We start from the raw sequence: 20,611 nt of genomic DNA on the forward strand, positions 1-20,611 counted from the left end.
TTGGGAACAAAACTGAGTACTTGCTGGCACAATGTTTGTGTTTTTTTGTAAAAAAAGAAAAGAATTTCTCTAGCACTTTTTTCAGGATTTTAAGTTTTGTTCTTTGGGGGTAGACTCTACTAATATTTTCAATTAAATTGGGACGTGTGGACTGGTTTTTGCGTCCAAAGGATGACTTGCTTGCAGTTTGTAAAACATCCCTAAGAGCATGCTTTTGCTGTCACTGACAGCACGAGTGAAGACACTGATGAATGATTTTATTGACGGAAACTGGGATTAAATTTCAATTCAACAACTCAACATCAAAAAAGAAGGATAACTGACATCACAGGATTATTATGAACTGGTAAGAATCTGTGCTACTTCTGTAAATCATAAACTCTAAACTAAAATTATTCTTAATTTCAAGGTTGTTTAAAATGATTTGTAAGAAAAAATAAAAAAAAGATGACCACCAATTCTTTCAGTGCTTTTGTCACTGCCCTGTTAACTTTGTCACTTCAACAGATATGTGGGGATCATCCCCAGACTCTGGGCCGGAAACTTAAACCAACACCATAACAGACAGACAGATCACTTTAACTGTGGAGACGGGACAGCGTGCTGTCCAGAGACCCAGCCTGACGCACGGAGACGGACAGACAGACGAACAGTCTGATGCCAACTGTCTCCACTGTCAATCTCACGGCACCACTCCTCCTCCTGTTGCTATGGGCAACCCACCCAACCATGGCAACCAACTGGCTGTAAGTCTAGCGTGCGAGGGAGGAAGAGAAAGAGGGAGTTTGTTTGTCATGCTATAACTTTTAAAAGATGGTGACATGTCTCTAAATCTCTTTCAGCTGCTCCCCTCACTTTCTTTGTCTCACTCCTGGTGACCTTTTCTCTTTTCTTTCTTTCTGCCTTCTCTATCTTCTTTGCCTTGCTCTTCCCCTTGTTTCCATCCTCTCTAAAACTCTGCTCGGTTGTTACCTCTCCATCCTTTTTGTTCCCTCTTTTCTCTTCTTCATGTGCTCTTCCTCTTTCACTCCCACCCCTTTCCTTCGCTATGCATTCTCTTTCTGCACTTAGCCCAATAATTTCCCTTGCCAAACATACTCTGGGTCACTTCACCACTCCTTGCCTTCTGTTTTCCAGCTCCCTGGCGAGGCTGCCTCGCTCCAGGCCCGTGTCTGGTGCTGCCCCATGTGCACGGCTGAGGGGCCTGACCCCAGGGCAGGTGGGGGTGTGCAGGGCGCGAGGGGAGGTCATGGAGTCCGTACGCAAGGCAGCCGAGATGGTCATAGAAGAGGTATGGTCGGAGAACAATAAAGCCTCATGGTCGTGACCTGTAGCCATTAACGCAGGCCTCAAAATACAGACAAATTCCATAATGCCATCACTATCAGCATTATCAGTGAATGTTGGATCTGATGAATTTTACGTGACAGCCTTGTGAGCTTACGGTTATGCACCGTCACGGTTTACCACAGTGCCAGCACCAGTTCAGGAATCGCCGCTGGAACTGTTCCACCACCCCACGTGGGATCAATGTATTCGGGAGAGTCATGAACCAAGGTATCCTCATGTTAAAATCATGTCACAGAGAACTACCTGCTGACAAATCCAGATATCTAGAAACCCTCATGTGCACTGCAAAATAAGAACCTCTGCTTTGGATTCAGGGACTCGTGAGGCGGCCTTTGTGCACGCTCTGTCCTCAGCAGCCGTGGCAGTGGCTGTGACCCGAGCCTGCACCCGCGGGGAGCTGGAAAGGTGTGGCTGTGACAGGAAGGTCAGGGGGGTCAGTCCCGAGGGTGAGCTTTAATTCCTTGCATGACAATTTAGCTTGTAAATCCACACTGAGTTACGAAAACATAGGGAAAAAAAAATTATTATTTTTTAAGTGATGTCTACATCCCTGGCGGTGATGTCACAGCTGGTATTTTCTCAACAGCTGTCACAAGCAAAACGCTTGTGCTGATTGGCCACAAGTGCAATATAAAAGACTGGCAGTCAGCAGTCTAACACCTGCTTTTGCCTTGCCTTGATTCAACGGTGGATCTACAGTTTAACAGCCATCTTTTTAAGTTGTTGAAAATTTAAATTTGCATTTGGTTCATGGGTGCAATTATTCACTGTACTCTGTCTCCAACCACAGGATTCCAGTGGTCAGGGTGCAGTGACAACCTGTCCTACGGTGTGGCTTTCTCCCAAACATTTGTGGATGAACCAGAACGAGCCAAGGGGCTGTCAGCAGGGCGACCACTCATGAACCTCCATAACAACGAGGCTGGTCGAAAGGTTGGTGGCAGCGTTCTTTGACAATATCTCAGTTAATTTCAAACTTTGTGATTTGCTACCCTTGTATTCATTATCCTCGTACCCTCAGGCCATCCTTCACAACATGCAGGTGGAGTGTAAGTGTCATGGCGTCTCTGGTTCCTGTGAGCTGAGGACCTGCTGGAAGGTTATGCCTCCATTCAGGCGTGTCGGCGCTGTGCTCAAGGAACGCTTTGATGGAGCCACAGAGGTATCAGAATACACCACAACCTCCTATGAAACCTTCAAAGTTTTAAGGCTGTCTAGCTCTCAACAGTATTCCCCTCTTAGGTTCGCCTGACCCGTATAGGATCCAGGACGGCCCTGCTCCCACGTGATCCCCAGGTCAAACCCCCTGCTGCCAGAGACCTTCTGTACCTTGCGCCCTCTCCAGATTTCTGCCATTTGGACCCTGAGAACGGTATCCCTGGGACTGCTGGCAGGAGATGTAACGGTAAGAGCAAGGGAAAGACCATTTTAAAGAAAAACAATTGAAATAATCCAACTTATCAAAACAATTACAACACACCCAGGAACCTCTCGGCTGGCTCCAGATGGCTGTGAGCTGGTGTGCTGTGGACCAGGATACAGAGCGGGCCGGGCTGAAGTGGTGCAGCGCTGCTCCTGCAAGTTTTCCTGGTGCTGCTCAGTCCGCTGCCAGCAGTGCAAAAACACAGTCACCATTCACACCTGCAGAGTCTAAGAGGGCCCAAGCAAGACCAAACTGCCCGAGCAGAAAGAAACAAAACATCTACTCGACAGACACTCGCAAACACAAGATGGGATAAGGGTGATACAATAATTAATTACAGTAATTAATTCAGACTTTTGCCCAAAATTATCTTAAAATCTGGCCAAAGGCAGTCTTAATTTAACTCATTTTCGAGTGCAGTGAGGCCAAAGTTTGAGGACTCTGTTGTAAAAGCTAAAAAGTAAGTACATGTAATAACAAAAAAACAATGAGTAAGCATCAACAGTAAGCGAGCTACACACAAAAATCACCTTCAGAAACAGACGGGTGGGCAGGCACAGACATGCACATACACATGAACACACTCCACAGTTAATCTCATATTGACAAAGCTTTAAAAGCGGAACTTAACCAGAACTAACAAGGAAGCATTGCAGCACTGTCTTTTTTTTTTATCATTTTATTTTATGCCAACTATTCGCATTGTGTCATAGACTAGCAGGTCTTTGATCACTGACTGTATTTATGTCTTCTTCTCTCTTCTGGTTTATTTATTTATCTATCCAAGTCGTTTCTTCACTTCAACCTCCAGCAGCTAAATCTTGTATCAAGAATAACTTTTACTTACATCAGTGTCTGTCTTGTGTATGGTCCCTCACCTTCACGTGAAACTCTTCTGTATGTTTATGCACAATCAGTGTGTTTAGGTCTGTTAAAAAATCTAATAAATACAATAGTTTTATCCATAATATATTTATTGTGTTTCTTATTGGCCAGACATGTAAAATATTGTCACATGTGGTATTTCTGAACTGCAAAGTTAAAGCAACCCTGTGGAGTTTTTGACCACTGGAGGCACTGCAACCATGCTTGTAGTTTGGAGCCTTTCACAAAATGTGTCCCTTACCTTTGTACAGATTTTTTTTTATTGATGTTTGTTTGCTTTTTCTTTTCACCTCTATCCATTGAAGCACTGTGATAGACATGTCTGTCAACTGCAGAGGGTGATAAAGCAAGTGTGTAGTGCATGCAAGCTGTAAATCGCAGACTGACTTGTAATCTTGCAATGCATCAGCAACAGACAGGAAGAGGGCCGCTAGTTGCTGTAAACAATGCTGGTTTCATAATATTCAAAGCCTAATTTTGATTTATAACAAAGATCATGTATTTAACACATTTGTCAGGCCTCAGTGATATACATAATATGTTTTAGTGAGAATGTATAGAACTGTGTGTTCGCAAGAAAAACTTCATATATATATCGTGCCTATGCTGTGATTAACTAGAATTTTCTCTCATGATTTGTCATACATGCAGCATTCTCCCTCATACATAAAAAACAATGGCTGCTATCCATGTCATTAAACCATTTTATTAAAAATATCCTGTGATTACAAACACCCAGAATTTTACTAGCAAAGGTTATCCTCTCAATCTCTATCAAGATCAAGATCTATTCAAAATATTACAACTTAATTTGTTATATTATCAGTCGCTCAAAGTTGGTGGTCTACCAATAAAAAAAAAAAAAAAAATCATGATAAAATAAAAACTCAAGTTTCAAAATGAATAACTGCTAAAATTTTTCCCAAAACAGAGTCACAGAATTAATACAATATACACAAAAGAAGAATAAAATAGAAATTCATGAGTCAACTGAAGAAGTGAAAATTGGTGAAAATGCACTTAGCCTCCCCAAAAGTCTCTGGGAATTGGAAGAAAGTAACCATCACGGACATCTGCCTTTGTTTGGAGTGACAATAAATCTCTTGTGCTTTCGAAATTCAATCTAACGTGATCAAAAAAGAAAGCAAATAGAGTACCACTTTACAATAAATTGCCCCTTTAAATGTACTCACCAAAGTTCACTAAAAAAAACCCCAATAGGTAAAGCAAAGAAAAAGTAGAGAAAAAGACAGAAGAGGGCAAAGGCAACTAGATAAAATAATCTCTCACTCTCTCTTTTTGTTTTTTTTAAATGGAGCAACAGTGGCAGGCAGGGGGGGCCTGCCCCACCTGAATATTTGTAGAGAAAACACTGCAATTTTAAAAGCTTTCACAAAAAAGGACATAGGTGACATTTACTGAATGCTGAAGTTTTGCTCCCTCAGCCTCATTCAAAGTTTATTCAGAAGGCACAATCAGTGTACACGTGTATTAGAATAAGTCTCAACGGCATTGTACCTTCCTTCCCCTTTTGCTTATGTCCTTTTTTTTTTTTCAACATGGCCATTGCTCTTTGTGATGTTTTGATTCACCTCATCTATTTCTTAAACCATCATATCTCTCACTGTTGTTGTTCATCTATAGCAGAATGCACTTTCTCTTGGTTTTGGTCTCAGGAGGCTCCAAGGCCGCCAGGATGGCCTCGTCAAACACATTCTTAAGCCCTCGCTGGTTGAGGAGAACAGAGAACAAGACGAGGAGTGAAAATTAGCATGGTGTCCACCATTTTGCCTGATTTAACAAATGCCATGTTTGTGTCTTTCAGTTTAATAGTGTGATGAAAATGTAACGATGACCCATACCTGTGTCAGGGCAGAGCACTCTACGTATTTGACAGCCTTGAGCTCGCGGGCCAGCTTCTCTCCGCTCTCAGGATATAGGGGGCGCTGTTTGTTCTTTGCCAGTTTCTCGATCGTGTTACTGTCTTCCCGCAGGTCCATTTGTGTGCCCACTAACAGGAAGGGTGTGCGTGGGCAGTGGTGAGAAATCTCAGGAACCCACTGGGGGAAATGAAGATACAAAGTTCAAATCACATTGTCTTCCTTCCTGTCTAGGACTGGGTTTTCAATCCTTTTTGGAACCAAACAAAATGTGCTTACTGCTGTGAGTAATGAAAACTGTCTTTAAGCTGGCATGGAATGTCTGGTCAGATATGCAGTCTTGTTGACTCATTCTTTTTCAGTTCGGTTCAGTTTAGACAATATTTAATATTTCAAAACTTTGGCTTCTAAGTTAAATGAAAACATTTTTGGATGAAAAGAAAATACATTTCATAATATTGGAAATCGTTAATCTCTCTAGTATCAGCAGTACATATTGTATCTGCTTTGCTATCAAGAGATTCAACTCGATCAAATGTGTCAGTAACAGTAAACCAATTATCTTTATGGCTTTGGTTTGCCGGTCAGATTAAATAAGACATTTGATTTTTAATCACCTTGGGGAACAAAAAAATTTTGAAGGGCTTTTATCACTATTTTCTTAGATTTTATACACCTCGACAATCAATAAAGAAAATAATCCTGACCCTGCATGTCTGTCAAACAAATCCTGCAAACCAGCACATTTAATAACAAAGGTCAAGGTCATATTTTCCTCAAGTGGTAAAAAAAAATTATTCGAAAACTGACCTTCTCTTTGACATTTTCAAATGAAGATGGTGAGACGACAGAGAAACACACAAGGAACACGTCTGTTTGAGGATAGCTGAGAGGACGAAGCCTGTCGTAATCCTCCTGACCTGAAAACAACAATAAGAAAAGAAATGAGGAAGTTTTGTTTGTTTTAGAGCAACATAAATAAAACACATAAATATATAGAGAGACTTTTGCAGACGTTCATGTTACCTGCTGTGTCAAATAGACCGAGTGTATAGGGTTCTCCTCCGATCATCACTGTCACTGCATAATTGTCAAAAACCTTTTGGGAGAGAAAAAAAAAAAGAGACAAAAGACAGAATATTTGAGTGCATTGTATTTCATGAAGAAATATGAAGAAATATCAAAACAAAAGAGTGGTTTGAAGCCAATGTGCTCACAACATGCAGTACTTTGTAACATAAATCGATCTTTATTAAATCTTCTTACCGTAGGCACATATTCTGAGGGGAACTTGTTGGTTGTGTAGGAGATCAGTAAGCAGGTCTTTCCTACTGCACCGTCCCCTACCACAACACATTTTATAGTCTGCATCTACAGGGATAAAGAGAAAACAGGAACCATCAAAAGAATGTCAAAAAGTGCAGCATTTCACTCATTTAGGCTAAATGTTATCTCCATGAGGATAATGGCCATATGGTATGGCTCCCCATACAACCACATGAAGAACAGCTGTGGATACATCAACAGATCGGTCAATATTACGAGTAACAGGCCATTTTGAGAAATACAGTTACTAGTTGGTTCCTGAATTACTTACATTAGCTCTAACTTTAACAGCTGCGACATTATGATGCTGCTCAACAGTGATGCATCAATGATCGCAATCCACTTCATGCAACAAACCGCTGTGAAAGGGGGCAGCTCCGATGCACAATGAGTACTTTTACTCCACAAAAATACACATATGAGGCAACCCTGCAATATCTGAAGTAGTCAAACTCAGCCAGGTACGACATCAGATTGCTTCTTCACAGATCACAGTTGATGATCAATAAGTATAACAGAAAAAATATAACACCACAGTTTGTTTTACCTTAAGTATGTTGTGCCTATAATACTAAAGTAACGATCATGTGAAAAAAGATGAGATAGAAAAATCTTTGTGATCTTGTGAAGTGCTTTTTCATATTCGGGAGTGCCGGAAAGACCAACAAACTGTACCAATATTTATAAAAACGGACATACAGAACTAGTCTCAACTGTAAAACCATGTAGTTTGTCCCTTACAGACGTGTAACCTGAGTATTAATGTTCTCGACCATTTTTTAAGCAAACAACAAAATGTTAAAATATAAGCAGAAGTGGATAGGATTGGGATGATTTCTTAGTTAGAGTTGCGGTACCCTCGTGTTATTTTAGTATTCCCATTTTGTGGTGCTTAGCGTGCTAAGTAACTTGGGCTTCACTAAGTCAGGTAAAGCGCGACGGAAGAAATAAGATTAATCTTCACATTAGTCACTCTATGCTTGTTATTACATGTGCATGCCAAACATTATTGATGACAGTGAATCGCTTCCGCATAGGCTACATACCAGAACTGCGAAAGAAAAAACGACGGCCTATTAGCCCAATGTAGCTAATTTAGAAGCGGATACTGCTCAACACTTCCGCTAAATAAGCAGTTCATCGGACAAAATGAGGGCTGAGAAGTCCTAAAACTTTAAACATAAATTGAGTCGCAATAATCAACCTAAAACGAGAAGTTAAAGCTGAGTCTGACTGTAGTTGTACTTATTAAATGTTTGTAATACCTCAGAATGATCAAGTTAGAAAATCTGTCAAGTGTCACACTATTACTCCAGTTGGCTTACTTACTAAACTTGTCGTTAAACTTCAGCTTTTTAAACACAAACACAAGAAAATAATGGCACAACCAGCGGTGATAACTTGCAATTCTGACAACTTCATTAGTCTTGGTGTTGTTGGCTAACACTAAATTAATCCTGATGGCTAGGAAACTTTAACACACCGCGAATTATTTTTAAAAAATAAATAAACAAAAATTCCCTCTAGGTACAAACTTAATACTGTTCGGGAGACTCTGCTACGTGTGTCCCACAAAATACCGAACTATAATTAATATTTTCAGACTGTTTTCCTAACTCTACTTACGGTTTTTCTTCAGACAGGTTAGGCGTTGGTTACATCCGGGTTTGAGGGTCGAATTACTTTTAACGCAGCCGCAGACCAGATGAGCCGCAGTCACAGCTGTAGAATAGAAACATCGCCCCCTGCTGGACAGAGACTTTTAGGCCTACAAAAAAGTATCAAAGTAAGAGTACTCAACTACTCATACGGAAAGAGGGTGAGTTTCTACGAGACACCGTGCACCAAAACAACTAGAGATATCATACAACAAAGCAAAACATACCATCACCCTCATGCATTGTTATCTCTCATTCACTAGGAAAGGTATACGAACAATTCTAAGAACAATTAAAGTATATATAGTGTATATGCATAATACTGTAACAAACATCATGAATTAGCGCATTGACTCTTGTGTCTCGGGTTAGACCGATGATCATCATTCATACAGTCTTCAATTCTTATTGTACTGTTATGCACTCCAACCTAATAGTACCACAAATCTATATAGAGACAGTGTTCTGTCTTACCTATATATTAGCTATGTGTTTAAATTTACCTTGAATTTTTTGTGTCTGTGTCTGTATTTACACTGTGAATAGCTAATAAAAACCGGAGTAAAATCCGTTGTGTTTGTCATCCTACTTGGCTAATGAGATTAATTCAGAGAATGTCGTCCTCTGAAGGCCCATACAGCATTACTGAACAAACACTTTATTTTGAAAAATAAAGAAACCGGAAGTGGTTGTTGTTAGCTCTAGTTTTAACTTTATAATTGTGTTGCTTCTCTTTGTCACAGAACCGACTTCCGTTTTTATGTTTGGTCTGGGTTTCTGGAATTTGCCAGATTGTGAGGCTGAGAAATTTGTCACTTAAATAAACAGGAGCAATAAATAGTAGCATTTATTATCTCAGCGGCGGAGCTAGCAAAGGGTCATCCCTTTCAGCCTGACTAGAGTTTGAATCCCTCAGCCTATTTCATCCTTGAAGAACATAGCTGTTTTATCTGGCTAGCTGGCTAGCATCAGCCAGCTGAGTTAAATCACCTAGCATGTTTCGGTTCTTGAATGACGTCGATGACGACCCCTTCCTGATGTAAGTATTGACATTTAATTTAATTTTCATTAGACAATGTTATCACTCTGTTTTGCAGGAGATGGGAAGTCTACAGATTGGCTTAGTCGTTTAAAAAAAAATAAAAAAATTCACTGCGCCTTAAGCAGGTAGGCTACCTAGTCAGCTGTGGGGGCCTACAGTGGTCCACCATATTGGATAGACAAAAACAAAAAGAAAAGCTGTCAAAGCTCAACAGGACTTCGTTCATCAGTCAGTAGCTAAAATATCCATTTAGCATTACTTCCCGTTGTTTCCCAAATACCTTGTGAGATTGATATTTAGCTAACTGATGGCAGGTACCAGTTGCACCGGAACATATTTACGTAACACCTGAAGAGTATTCCCTATATGAGTAATGCACTGAAATGAAAATTACTAACCACACCACCCTTTACTTATCAAAATGTACCGTCATGGATTTGCATACAAAAATAATTTAGAAGGCTTGCATAAATTTAGATCCATTCATAGACTTACTGCAACAATCCACACGAGCTTTCTTATGAGTTTTTGATTGTGCACATCTGCTGAACTTTTGTTGGCTTTCTTTGGGGGTCCTGTTGGCCACTAGCTTATTCACCACCTGTCACACCATTAGCAACCGAGCTCTTCATTCATGACAAAACAAGATGTAGAAAGTGTCAGAAATCGAGAAGTCTATGGAGGCATAGTTATTTTTGTAACTGATTAATCTACCTATACTCAAATCTCTCTCCCTTCTTGGTTATGTTTTTATCTGACAGCCAGAACTCAAAGATCTTAAGTTTAAGATAAGATGTTGTTTTATTAGTCCTGCAGTGGGGAAATTTCCATTGTTACAGCAGCACAAGGATAGCAAATATAGATACAGATAAATAGAATAGAAATATGTCATACAAAAACACAAACAGCATTTACAGTATTCCACAATTATTAACATTATTAGTAGTAAAAAGTTATTGTATTGCACTTCAGAGATGGGGGATTGTTGTGCAATGATTTGATGCTTTCCTATCATGACATAGAAAAGCATCAAATCCACATATTTGAGAATGTGGAAACCACAAAAAAACAATTACTAATTAATAGTTGTCGATTAATTTTTTTTGTTGATTGTCTTATGAAATAATAGACTAATCTCTATGTCTGTAAAGACTCTTTAGGGCTCCTTCTGTCCTCTTGAAAACAAAACAAAAATTGATTTGCATTTAACAGTTGGTTAGTGAATGGTCAGAAAAGGACCAGTTTTGATCATTTGTTAATTGTGGAAGTTATATGTGAATAAGTCCAGATAGAGAAAGTAAAAACTAAATAATAAGACATACTGTAAATAAAGCTAAAATAATGTAAAACAAAAATTATACAAGATCAACTTAAGTGAAAATTACAGGGAGAAAGTGACAGTGGGATGATGTGATTAGTAGCAGCACAGTCAGTCAGTCTAGTATATGTACCCTAACGACTAACATGAAATACGATTAAGTAGTGATATGCAGTGTTTTCCCACAATAATATAGAAGTATATGTATAATTAGTGACAATCCTTTCATTTCTGGGATCGTTAGATCTTGGAAACTGGGTTCTTGAAGAGAAGAGGTTCAGATAAACTTTTTACAAATGATATGTTGGCTGAAGTCTGGTGTTTTGGATCAGATTCTAAAGTGATACTTGTTTCTATACAAAACTAATGACGGTTTTCAGTGCGCCAAAGTTATTGAACCTTCGTACTACAGATACATTTCACTCTTGAGTTTTAATCTGTTAGCTTGTTAAATGTAAGAACAGGATTTCACCCCTGCATTATGTTCAACTTGTAACCTCACACTGCATGTGAATTTCATTGCCGGCTACACCCAGTCATTTCACTCATAACAAGTCAAAACATTTTCAATGTAATGTCTGAATTCTTCTAGGGATCCATTTGCAGCTCACAGGCAGCAGATGAGGGCTATGTTTGGATCATTTGGCATGGATCCCTTTGCCCTAACCCCCCAGATGCAGCCACACCGTGCACCACGCAGACAGGTAACATCGCATTAAGTTGATCGGTTGTATTCGTGTGGTTTACGTATTTCATGTCCACATTAGTTAATCTATTGTATTTTTGATGTTTTTGAGTTTAATGTTTACACTTTCTTTCAGGCTGGTCCACTGGCCCCCTTTGGCATGATGGGAATGGTGAGTAGCAGCTTCTACGACCTTCTTAAATACCTGCACAAGTAGAATGTATATGTTTTAAAGTGTCTTTTAATAGTACGCATTACACATGTAATATCAAATGACTCAAAAATGGTCATCAAAATGAATAACAAAGCTTCAGGTGTAAAGTGCAGTACTCTGTGAAACACAGTCAACAGGTGTCCTGACTCGATTAAATGAACCAGGATTGCAATTTAAAAAAAGGTTTACATATCGTCTGAATTAGGTTTCAAAATAGGACTTGTTTGTCAGAGATTGCATAGATCCTTTGTCGTATACGGCCTAAAGTATGTGGACAATGACCTTTGAAAATACAAGTACATATTATATACTTTAATCTGTCTTGTTTCCAGCTTTCTTATTACAAGAATTGTTTCTTTGCAACAAAAATAGTTTAATCCGTCTTTGTTCTCTGCAAGAAAGGTTGTGGGCCTCAAAGAATGACACCAGTGCTTCTGAACTGCCAATGAACAGTGCTGTTTCAGAGTTGTACCAGTGTGTTTATACTTGTTGTTTCTTTTAACAAGACTTTAAAAACTCCCCTTTAACTTATTTCTGCAGGGTGGAGGATTCATGGATATGTTTGGAATGATGGGAGAACTAATGGGAAACATGGTGAGTAGTTATGTCAGCCAATTTCAAATTAGCAGAAAGTAATTCCCCTCATCAATGAAAGCTTGTGTCTGAGCATTATTTATTTGATCTTCTGTGTGTTTTTTATTATTTTCTCCTTTTTAGGAAAGAATGTCCAGTTCACCAAACTGTCAGACATTTTCCTCTTCAACAGTGATCTCATACTCCTCTTCAGACTCTGGGACTCCAGTTTATCAGGAGACCAGTGAAATGAGAACAGGCCCTGGAGGGGTGAGACTACCTCACATTTGTTGAAATGATTGCAGTACATGATTAATTTCCCAAGCCTGACCGGACATACAGCCTTCATGCTTTGTTTGTCCAAGCATGTCTGTGGCCTTCTGGCCTCATTAACAACTGAAATCACTAGTAACTGTAGTGACAATAAATAGATCATTTTCAGTGTAAATATCATAGTTGTCATACAAACATTTCAGTCTGAGTTCATCCATAGCGCTGAGAATCCTGCTTGTTTTAGTAAACTGATCTGCTGTCACATCTCACCTCAGATCCGTGAGACACGGCAGTCCATTAGGGACCGTGAGAGCGGCCTTGAGCGCCTCTCCATTGGCCACCACATCGGGGAGCGTGCACACATAATGGAGCGTTCAAGAAATCGCCGTACTGGAGATCGTGAGGAACGACAAGATTTCATCAACCTTGATGAGAGTGAGTCACTTGGCCAGAAAGCTAAAGATTCTTTATGATGGGGGTGGGGGGATTCAGTTTAATTTATCTAGGCTGAGTAAAGTAATGTTATTTAATTACCTAGAAGTTAATACTCCTCCAGTGATATTAGTTATGTACCTGCCCGTCATTGCCACTAGGTGACGCTGCAGCATTTGATGAGGAGTGGAGGAGGGAGGCAGGAAGATATGTTTCCCCGAATGCCCGGTCACTAGACTACGGCCGAGATCGACGGGCGGGAGGCCAGCAGCTGGCCTTAACTGCTCCTCCCAGCTCAACGCCCCCACCAGGCCATCGGCACGAGTCCCCCAGACACCGTCAGCCCCACACCCGTCCACGTTACGACTGGTGAGAGGTAAGGGAGAGCACTAGGCATTTACAGCTTTGATTCTCAGGCCTTGATCAGCCAAGATTGGCGTTGACATGGCTATAATCCCTCAGTTTTGACCAATAACACGTATAATTGCTTTGGCATGTATGCCAGCAATACATATTGAGCAATAACAGTTTCTCTTTTACTATAAAATATCAATTCTTCTTCACAATAGAATATTTTTGGGTAGCTCTACCACTCTGTTTCGAAAAAAATCTAGCTATGGGTTATGACAGCAGTCCTGCTGTGAGAATTGTTGATGCAAGCTGTCTTTAATCACCAAACTGACTCATGTTGGGTGCGTCTCACAGAACGATCTAGCAACACCTCTTTGTGTTGACAGCGATAGTTCATGTTGTGTTAAAACAGAATCCTCAGTAGTTCAGTGAAAGCTGTGACGATTCCTCCCGCTTCTCTGTCATAATGAACACTGAACTTGCTTGACTGTCCCTGCAGGTTTCACACATGAACAGCCAGATAAAAGGAGCTGAGGCAAGATTTCCTCTATGCTGTGAACAACGCTGAAGACGGAAGTTGATTATCACGACTGCTCGTCATAAATGTTTGATATGACTGGACTGTGTCTCCATAAACAACACACACACACACACACACACATACACACAACAAAAGCCCACACACTGTAGTTACATTTACAGCTATACCCTTACACAACAGGAACACACAATGGCACCCTCGTGCAAACACATAAACACATAACTGCTCTCACTTAGATAAACCTGACATGTGTTTTTGCCCACTGCACTAAAGTGCTACAGTATGCAGTACATCTGCTGTACAGTCCATTTTATGTTTGTGAAGACACTAGTGTGTCAGTGAGTTGAATTGTATACTGTTAACTAATTAATCTAACTAAATAAAAGTTCATTAAACATTGTTAGATAATTATAAAAAGTGTCTCTGTTGTGTTTAAGAGTGCATGTCATAAGTGTGTTTTATAAAATCAAATTGGGATACGTACAGCTCGAAAGCATTTCATATACAGTATGCAGCTAAGTCTGTCGATGTAGGTTTGCTCCTTTTACTTCGTGTTTAGAGGTATTGGCTCTGTGCGGCTGAGTGCAAATCTCCAATTCTGCTGTTGTTTCCTTTGGAACGAACAAATCGACTCTACATTATTCCTCCACTGCATGCGCTTGTATTTGTGTACTCCCTCTTCCCAGTTTCACCATGTCTGCAGGTCATGTGACATCCAGATGGAGCACACAAGTGGAGCAGCCAATGAAATCCTCTGTTTTTGACGAATCACTCCCACAACAGACTCCCTGCATGCCTCCATCTGTGCTCTCTGTATCTTTAATTACAACCGTGACTATTTTTAAATGCACCCCCCCCCCCCAAAGAAAGCACTTCTCTTGTCACCTGTCTACCTGTCTTCTTGTCTCCTTTAATCTCCATCATTACATCTCTAAAGTTCCCCAACAAGGCAGCTCATTTTGCGCATCTGTCTCTGCTTAGATGTACCCTCCTCATCGTTTCTTTGTTTTGATATTTTCTGCCTCCCATCCATCCACATCTAAATATACAGACATTTGTTTCCATTTTCCCAACAAAGCTTGACTTTCATGATATTCTTTGCAGGATGACAGCACTGCCTGAATGTGGCAGGAACTACAAATTATCTTTTCATTTTAGTACTTTGCTGGGACAATATTTGCACACGTCATGAGTGCTGCTGTGGTTAGTTAGTGGATGAGCAGATGTACACGCGGCAAGCAGTGCCAAACAAATGACAGGACTTGTTGGAGGACAGGAAGACGATGTTAAATGCAAAGGCTGAAAAAGGAGCCCACTGAGAAATGTTACGACATATCTTGCTTTTCCTGAGACATTTTATTTTCCTGCATCAAAATAAATACGTGCAACCCTTGCTATTCTGTTCCAGCCCTCTTTTTTTCCTCTCATCTTTCCCAGTTACGTTCCCTCCCCTCCTCTCTGCGTCTTCCAATGACTCACTCTCCCCCCCTCCCCCTTGTGTGTCATATGTTTTCACCCCTTCTCCTCCCACCTCCCCGTCACTCCATCTCTCCCTCTCATTCGCCCACATTTGCTCACTTTCTCCACCAGTCTTCAAAGACGCTGCAGGTAACGTTCAAAAAGATTGATCTATTTCTTCATTTTTTCCGTTCTTCTAAGCCTCCTCCATTCTCCTCCTCCTCCTCCCCCCTCATCTCCTCCTGCTCTGTGTTTTCTCTCCATCTCATCTCTCCATTGGTCCATGGTCATATTTACTGGCTGAAACAGCACAGAAAATTGAAGTGGCTTGCGATCTGGAACAGGTTGACAGTAGATCCATAAATAGGTATGCATTATTAGGATTTGATTTATGTTTACTTCTCCGTGTATATGTGTGTGTGTGCCAGCATCTTCCTGGTGAGCATCTTTTTCACAGCTATCCATCCCTAAGGCAGCGTCACTATCATCACAATGTGTGTGCGTGTGAGGAAGAGGGGTGTGAAGACCTTGTGACTAATGTGAAATTAAGTCACCTCACCACTTCTTGTAATGAAATGTGAATTTTGACATTTGATATTTTCATACTCGCATGTCTTTCTCTGCACCGATTCCCTTGTTCACTATCATCTTTTGTTGTTTTTTTTAAGCAATGATGAGCATTGAGCTGCAATGTGCAGTATAGATGGTTAAACACAGTTGATATTTTCTTGTCTATCACAGGATGTCCATAGTCAATATTGTTGCCAGGGAGATCCTGGACTCCAGGGGTAACCCAACTGTGGAAGTGGATCTGCATACTGACAAAGGTTAAAAAATAAATCCATTAAAAAGCAAAATTTTTTTGTCAGATAACAAGCATACCTTTATGTTTTCAACCCCCCTCACTGCCTCCTCCACCTTTCACCCCTAAACCTGTACCTCTCTCTCTCTCCACCTGTTAATCCTCTTTTGTCCATTCCAGGTCTTTTCAGGGCTGCTGTGCCAAGCGGTGCATCCACAGGAATATACGAGGCTCTGGAGCTTCGGGATGGAGACAAGACTCGCTACAAGGGCAAAGGTGAACACTTAAAACAAGATGTATCCTCTGTACTTTCGTCTCTGCTTTTGCAGGTTTTTCTGCTGTTTTTGTGACATAAATGTGGGCCGACAGTATTAGTTTTCCGTGGATCCAAATATCTCCCTCTGTCCTGCTGTCTAAGGTGTCACCAAAGCTGTTAGTCACATTAATGACACCCTTGGACCCGCCCTTATGCAGTCTGTGAGTAGCAGTGCAGAGTTTAATCCATTTTAAGCTGAAATGGCTAAGCAATACAGTGAAGAAAGAAGGGCTATTGTGTGAGCAAAAATTTGTTTTTCTGTCAGGGGATCAATGTGCTGGAGCAGGAGAAACTGGACAACATGATGATTGAAATGGACGGCACTGACAACAAATGTAGGTCTCTCATTCACATCTCATATACGGTGGTGGCACATATGTGCACTGACATTTTTCTGCACCAGTGAGCACTGACTGCATCCATATGTTGTGTGGCTGTTTCTCCCAGCTAAGTTTGGGGCCAATTCTATTCTTGGAGTATCACTGGCCATATGTAAAGCTGGTGCAGCAGAGAAAGGTGTCCCCCTGTACCGTCACATTGCTGATCTGGCAGGAAACAGTGACTTGGTTCTTCCAGTTCCTGTGAGTCCTTGTGTAAAACTGTAATTCTTCCAAACACAAAAGTTCAAATACAACCTCATCTCCCTTATCTGCACCCTCACTTAGGCCTTTAATGTGATCAACGGTGGCTCCCATGCTGGTAACAGACTGGCTATGCAGGAGTTCATGGTACTTCCTGTGGGGGCGGAGTCTTTCCGCGATGCTCTACGTATGGGCGCAGAGCTCTACCAGACACTGAGAGGTGTGATCAAGGAGAAATATGGTCAGGATGCTACAAATGTGGGAGATGAGGGGGGATTTGCCCCTAACATACAAGAGAACAGTGAAGGTAAGCACAACCACAACCTATAAAAGAAAATCTTCCCCTTGAGTACCTGTGACGTTAGATTCTGCACTTCTGTTTCTCTCTGTCAGCCCTGGAGCTGATAAAGACGGCCATAGAGAAAGCTGGCTTCACAGACAAAGTGGTGATAGGGATGGATGTTGCTGCTTCAGAGTTTTTCATTGAGGGCAAGTATGACCTGGACTTTAAGTCTCCACCTAATGCTGCCCGCAACATCAGCGCTGATGAGCTGGCCAGCATCTACCAGGGCTTCATTAACAACTACCCAGGTGTGTATTGTGACGTGAGTGTGAGTTTTTGTGTTGTATTTCAGCCCTGATATGGGTCAAAGACATATTGGTAATACATAGAGAACATGGTGCAGGCTGCTCCTATTCATCCTGGACATTTTAATGAAGGGAAACGCATAGAAAGACAGTGTCAGTGTCACACTAGCGTGTTTTTCATGTTTCTACATTTCTTTTATCACCTCTTAGACAGTCAGAAACTAACAAAGCAAGAGAGCTTGATGTCCCCAGGCTCTGGTCTCTCCTGCTGACACTCAGGCCTTTTAAAGAGGATTTAATGATGCGCTACAGTGCACATTTGGCAAGCAGGAACCTACTCTGATGTGGCTTTTTACTCTGTCATTGGTGTGCTTTCAGCCTGTGCAGGCAAGTGCATGGATGTGCACCTGTGTGTAATGTGCATTTTAAGATATTGCTCACATTAGAACTTTTATTGGCATTGGTAGAGGAGCAGGTGATAATGTAAGACATGCAAATAAATGATCTAACCCACCCCTCTTAATTCCAGTGGTGTCTATTGAAGATCCTTTTGACCAGGATGACTGGCCTGCTTGGTCAAAATTCACAGCCTCAGTGGGCATCCAGGTAAGATATCACACTTTCTTCCTTGTTATACGTAAGTGAAACTCTTAAAGGGTTACTCCAGCAATGAAGTATTGCACTTCCATCCACTGAAATAGTCAACATGGATGGTGCAGAGGTCATGATTTCTTGGTTGTTCTAAGTCTTAGGTGCTTGTATGGCTGCAAAATGTTGGGTCAGTGGCGTTCCCCTTTAATATCATTATTTTATGGATTCAGATGCATAGGACAGCAACAAAGTTGAGACCAGCTTTGTTCACACATGCAAATTGTTTTTAACTTCCCACTTATCCCTAAATTATTGACATTTTTTTAACCTTTGATTTGATTGTGATATTTCATTATTTTCTACCGTATATAGCTTTATATTGCTTTTGGATAGATAGACAGATAGATACTTTATTCATCCCCAAGGGAAATTCACAAAATTCTAGCAGTATCCATATATATATATGTAATATATATATATATATATATATATATATATATATATATATATATATATATATATAGCAGGTCGGTCTGTCTGTAACTTTGTTGTATAAATTGTGCAGGTGGTTGGAGATGATCTGACGGTCACTAACCCACGCAGGATACAACAAGCCGTGGAGGAAAAGGCCTGCAACTGCCTGCTGCTTAAAGTCAACCAGATTGGCTCTGTTACAGAGGCCATCAAGGCGTGAGTTCAATTTGTATGTATTGGATACACAAACATATGTCAGAAACATGTGTTTGTGTGCTTGCATGCACCTGAAAGTGTGCATCATATTTGTACTGCCCCTGCCTCTAAGGTGTAAGCTGGCCCAGGAGAACAACTGGGGTGTGATGGTGAGCCACCGCTCAGGAGAAACAGAGGACACCTTTATAGCAGACCTGGTGGTTGGTCTCTGCACTGGACAGGTAACGCACATACACACAACACAGTGGGTTGAACTGTCACGTTTTTTCCGCCATTTAGCTGCTCATACAATTTTACATATGTGTCATTGCAGCTTACATAAGTCGTCTCCTCTAAGACAGTAAACGCGACAAAAACACTGCAGCAATATATCAGTGCACAGTACAGAAAGCTTTGGAAACAAATACGAACCAATATGTGGATAATACAACTAAATAATGTAACTCTTTATGATCCTCCGTATTTGTGTCTACCTTCAGATCAAGACTGGAGCTCCCTGTCGATCAGAACGTCTGGCCAAGTACAACCAGCTCATGAGGTGCGTATTCATAACTTGACTTGTATGTGTGCGTGTGTGTGTGCAGAGATACATATTGAATATCTTTAACAACACCTGCAACGCTTACACCACTTTTATATTTCTCTTCTTCTTTCTTTCGTTGGTTCATCTGCTGTTGTCCTCATTCACATTACTGCTGCCTGCTCTACATTCCTCTCTCACCTCCTCTTCCCCTCAGGATTGAGGAGGAGTTGGGTGACCAGGCCCGCTTTGCCGGGCACAGCTTCCGCAACCCCAGTGCCCTCTGAGTGCCAGTGCCATTAGCAGTGGCACATATGAAAGCACGTACAAATCATGTTGTGTCATTTCCCCCATGCAAACACCGTGATTAAATGATAACAGAAAAAGTCTAAAATGCACTTAAAAACATCAACACTAAATAGTTTTCAAATAGCTAAAATGCACAGATAATACGCAGTAGCCACAGTATAGTGATCAGCCACTTCAGCAGGTGATTGACTTAATTGACCACAGCCAGTCACAGCAAAGCCTGAAGGAAAAAGATTTGTGTTTCACCTCTCAGCACACAAGCACCTCCCTTCATGCACTTGTTAGTTACTTTCTCCTCGCTGATCCTTCCGACTGTCTCCTTCTGACTAACTGCAGATGTATTTTGATCTTTTGTGCCCTGTCGCCTCCTCCTCTAACTGTTGCTCATGTTGGCTTTGACGTGAACACTCAGCAGCTAAACGCACAGTTGTATTTGTTACTTTGTCTTGTGTGAGGTTGAGCATAATAAAGAAATGGATATGTGTTAACTCGAACCAAAGTTCTCTGTGTATTTGTTTAAAAAAGGAGGTTCTGCTGTGTCGTCTCTTACTATGCTTAAAAGGTAAATAATCTCTGGATAAAATATGAGTGAACCAAAATTTCCCCACAGCGGGACTAATAAAGGTTTATCTTATCTTATTTTATACCCCCTGTACAGTGCTATCTTGAAATTAAATATTGATGTCAGTTATTTGATGTCACAAGAAAAAGTCCAACAGGAACCACACAGAAAACAAAATAAAGGCCATTCTCTGAGGAATATTATCTGTTTGGGTGATCAGTTTTCTGCATGGTCTTTTAATGG

At 40.8% G+C, this 20,611-nt stretch overlaps 4 protein-coding genes across 5 annotated transcripts; 3 read left to right on the forward strand and 1 right to left on the reverse strand.

Annotated features, from left to right (window-relative positions):
- The first annotated feature begins 293 nt into the window (after positions 1–293).
- wnt4b (wingless-type MMTV integration site family, member 4b) lies at positions 294–3,439 on the forward strand. Its single transcript, XM_046399253.1, has 9 exons — positions 294–346; positions 508–746; positions 1,138–1,291; positions 1,473–1,557; positions 1,665–1,796; positions 2,141–2,283; positions 2,372–2,512; positions 2,593–2,755; positions 2,835–3,439. The coding sequence occupies exons 2-9, from the start codon at positions 658–660 to the stop codon at positions 3,002–3,004; spliced, it is 1,077 nt and encodes a 358-aa protein (XP_046255209.1). The 5' UTR covers positions 294–346; positions 508–657; the 3' UTR covers positions 3,005–3,439.
- Positions 3,440–4,348: 909 nt separating this feature from the next.
- Positions 4,349–8,612, reverse strand: cdc42l (cell division cycle 42, like). Its single transcript, XM_046399287.1, has 6 exons — positions 8,491–8,612; positions 6,805–6,909; positions 6,565–6,637; positions 6,349–6,458; positions 5,521–5,718; positions 4,349–5,386 (listed from the first exon to the last, which is right to left on the reverse strand). Exons 2-6 carry the CDS (start codon positions 6,907–6,909, stop codon positions 5,297–5,299), a joined length of 576 nt encoding a protein of 191 aa, XP_046255243.1. The 5' UTR covers positions 8,491–8,612; the 3' UTR covers positions 4,349–5,296.
- Positions 8,613–9,248: 636 nt separating this feature from the next.
- On the forward strand, positions 9,249–14,368 carry mlf2 (myeloid leukemia factor 2). The gene is made up of 8 exons (XM_046399275.1): positions 9,249–9,561; positions 11,475–11,586; positions 11,704–11,739; positions 12,322–12,375; positions 12,499–12,624; positions 12,903–13,062; positions 13,221–13,435; positions 13,910–14,368. Exons 1-7 carry the CDS (start codon positions 9,518–9,520, stop codon positions 13,430–13,432), a joined length of 744 nt encoding a protein of 247 aa, XP_046255231.1. The 5' UTR covers positions 9,249–9,517; the 3' UTR covers positions 13,433–13,435; positions 13,910–14,368.
- Positions 14,369–15,475: 1,107 nt separating this feature from the next.
- Positions 15,476–20,294, forward strand: LOC124064609 (gamma-enolase-like). 2 transcript variants are annotated; one of them, XM_046399236.1, is made up of 13 exons: positions 15,476–15,559; positions 16,151–16,236; positions 16,392–16,487; positions 16,630–16,688; positions 16,793–16,862; positions 16,975–17,108; positions 17,193–17,415; positions 17,502–17,699; positions 18,226–18,302; positions 18,853–18,977; positions 19,090–19,198; positions 19,457–19,515; positions 19,715–20,294. In XM_046399236.1, exons 2-13 carry the CDS (start codon positions 16,152–16,154, stop codon positions 19,782–19,784), a joined length of 1,305 nt encoding a protein of 434 aa, XP_046255192.1. In that variant the 5' UTR covers positions 15,476–15,559; position 16,151; the 3' UTR covers positions 19,785–20,294. The 2 variants fall into 2 exon arrangements, with proteins under 2 accessions (XP_046255192.1, XP_046255193.1); XM_046399237.1 differs by lacking the exon at positions 15,476–15,559 and adding an exon at positions 15,625–15,776.
- The last annotated feature ends 317 nt before the right edge of the window (positions 20,295–20,611 follow it).

This window comes from Scatophagus argus, chromosome 9, assembly GCF_020382885.2.
Source record: "Scatophagus argus isolate fScaArg1 chromosome 9, fScaArg1.pri, whole genome shotgun sequence".
Taxonomy (NCBI): domain Eukaryota; kingdom Metazoa; phylum Chordata; class Actinopteri; family Scatophagidae; genus Scatophagus; species Scatophagus argus.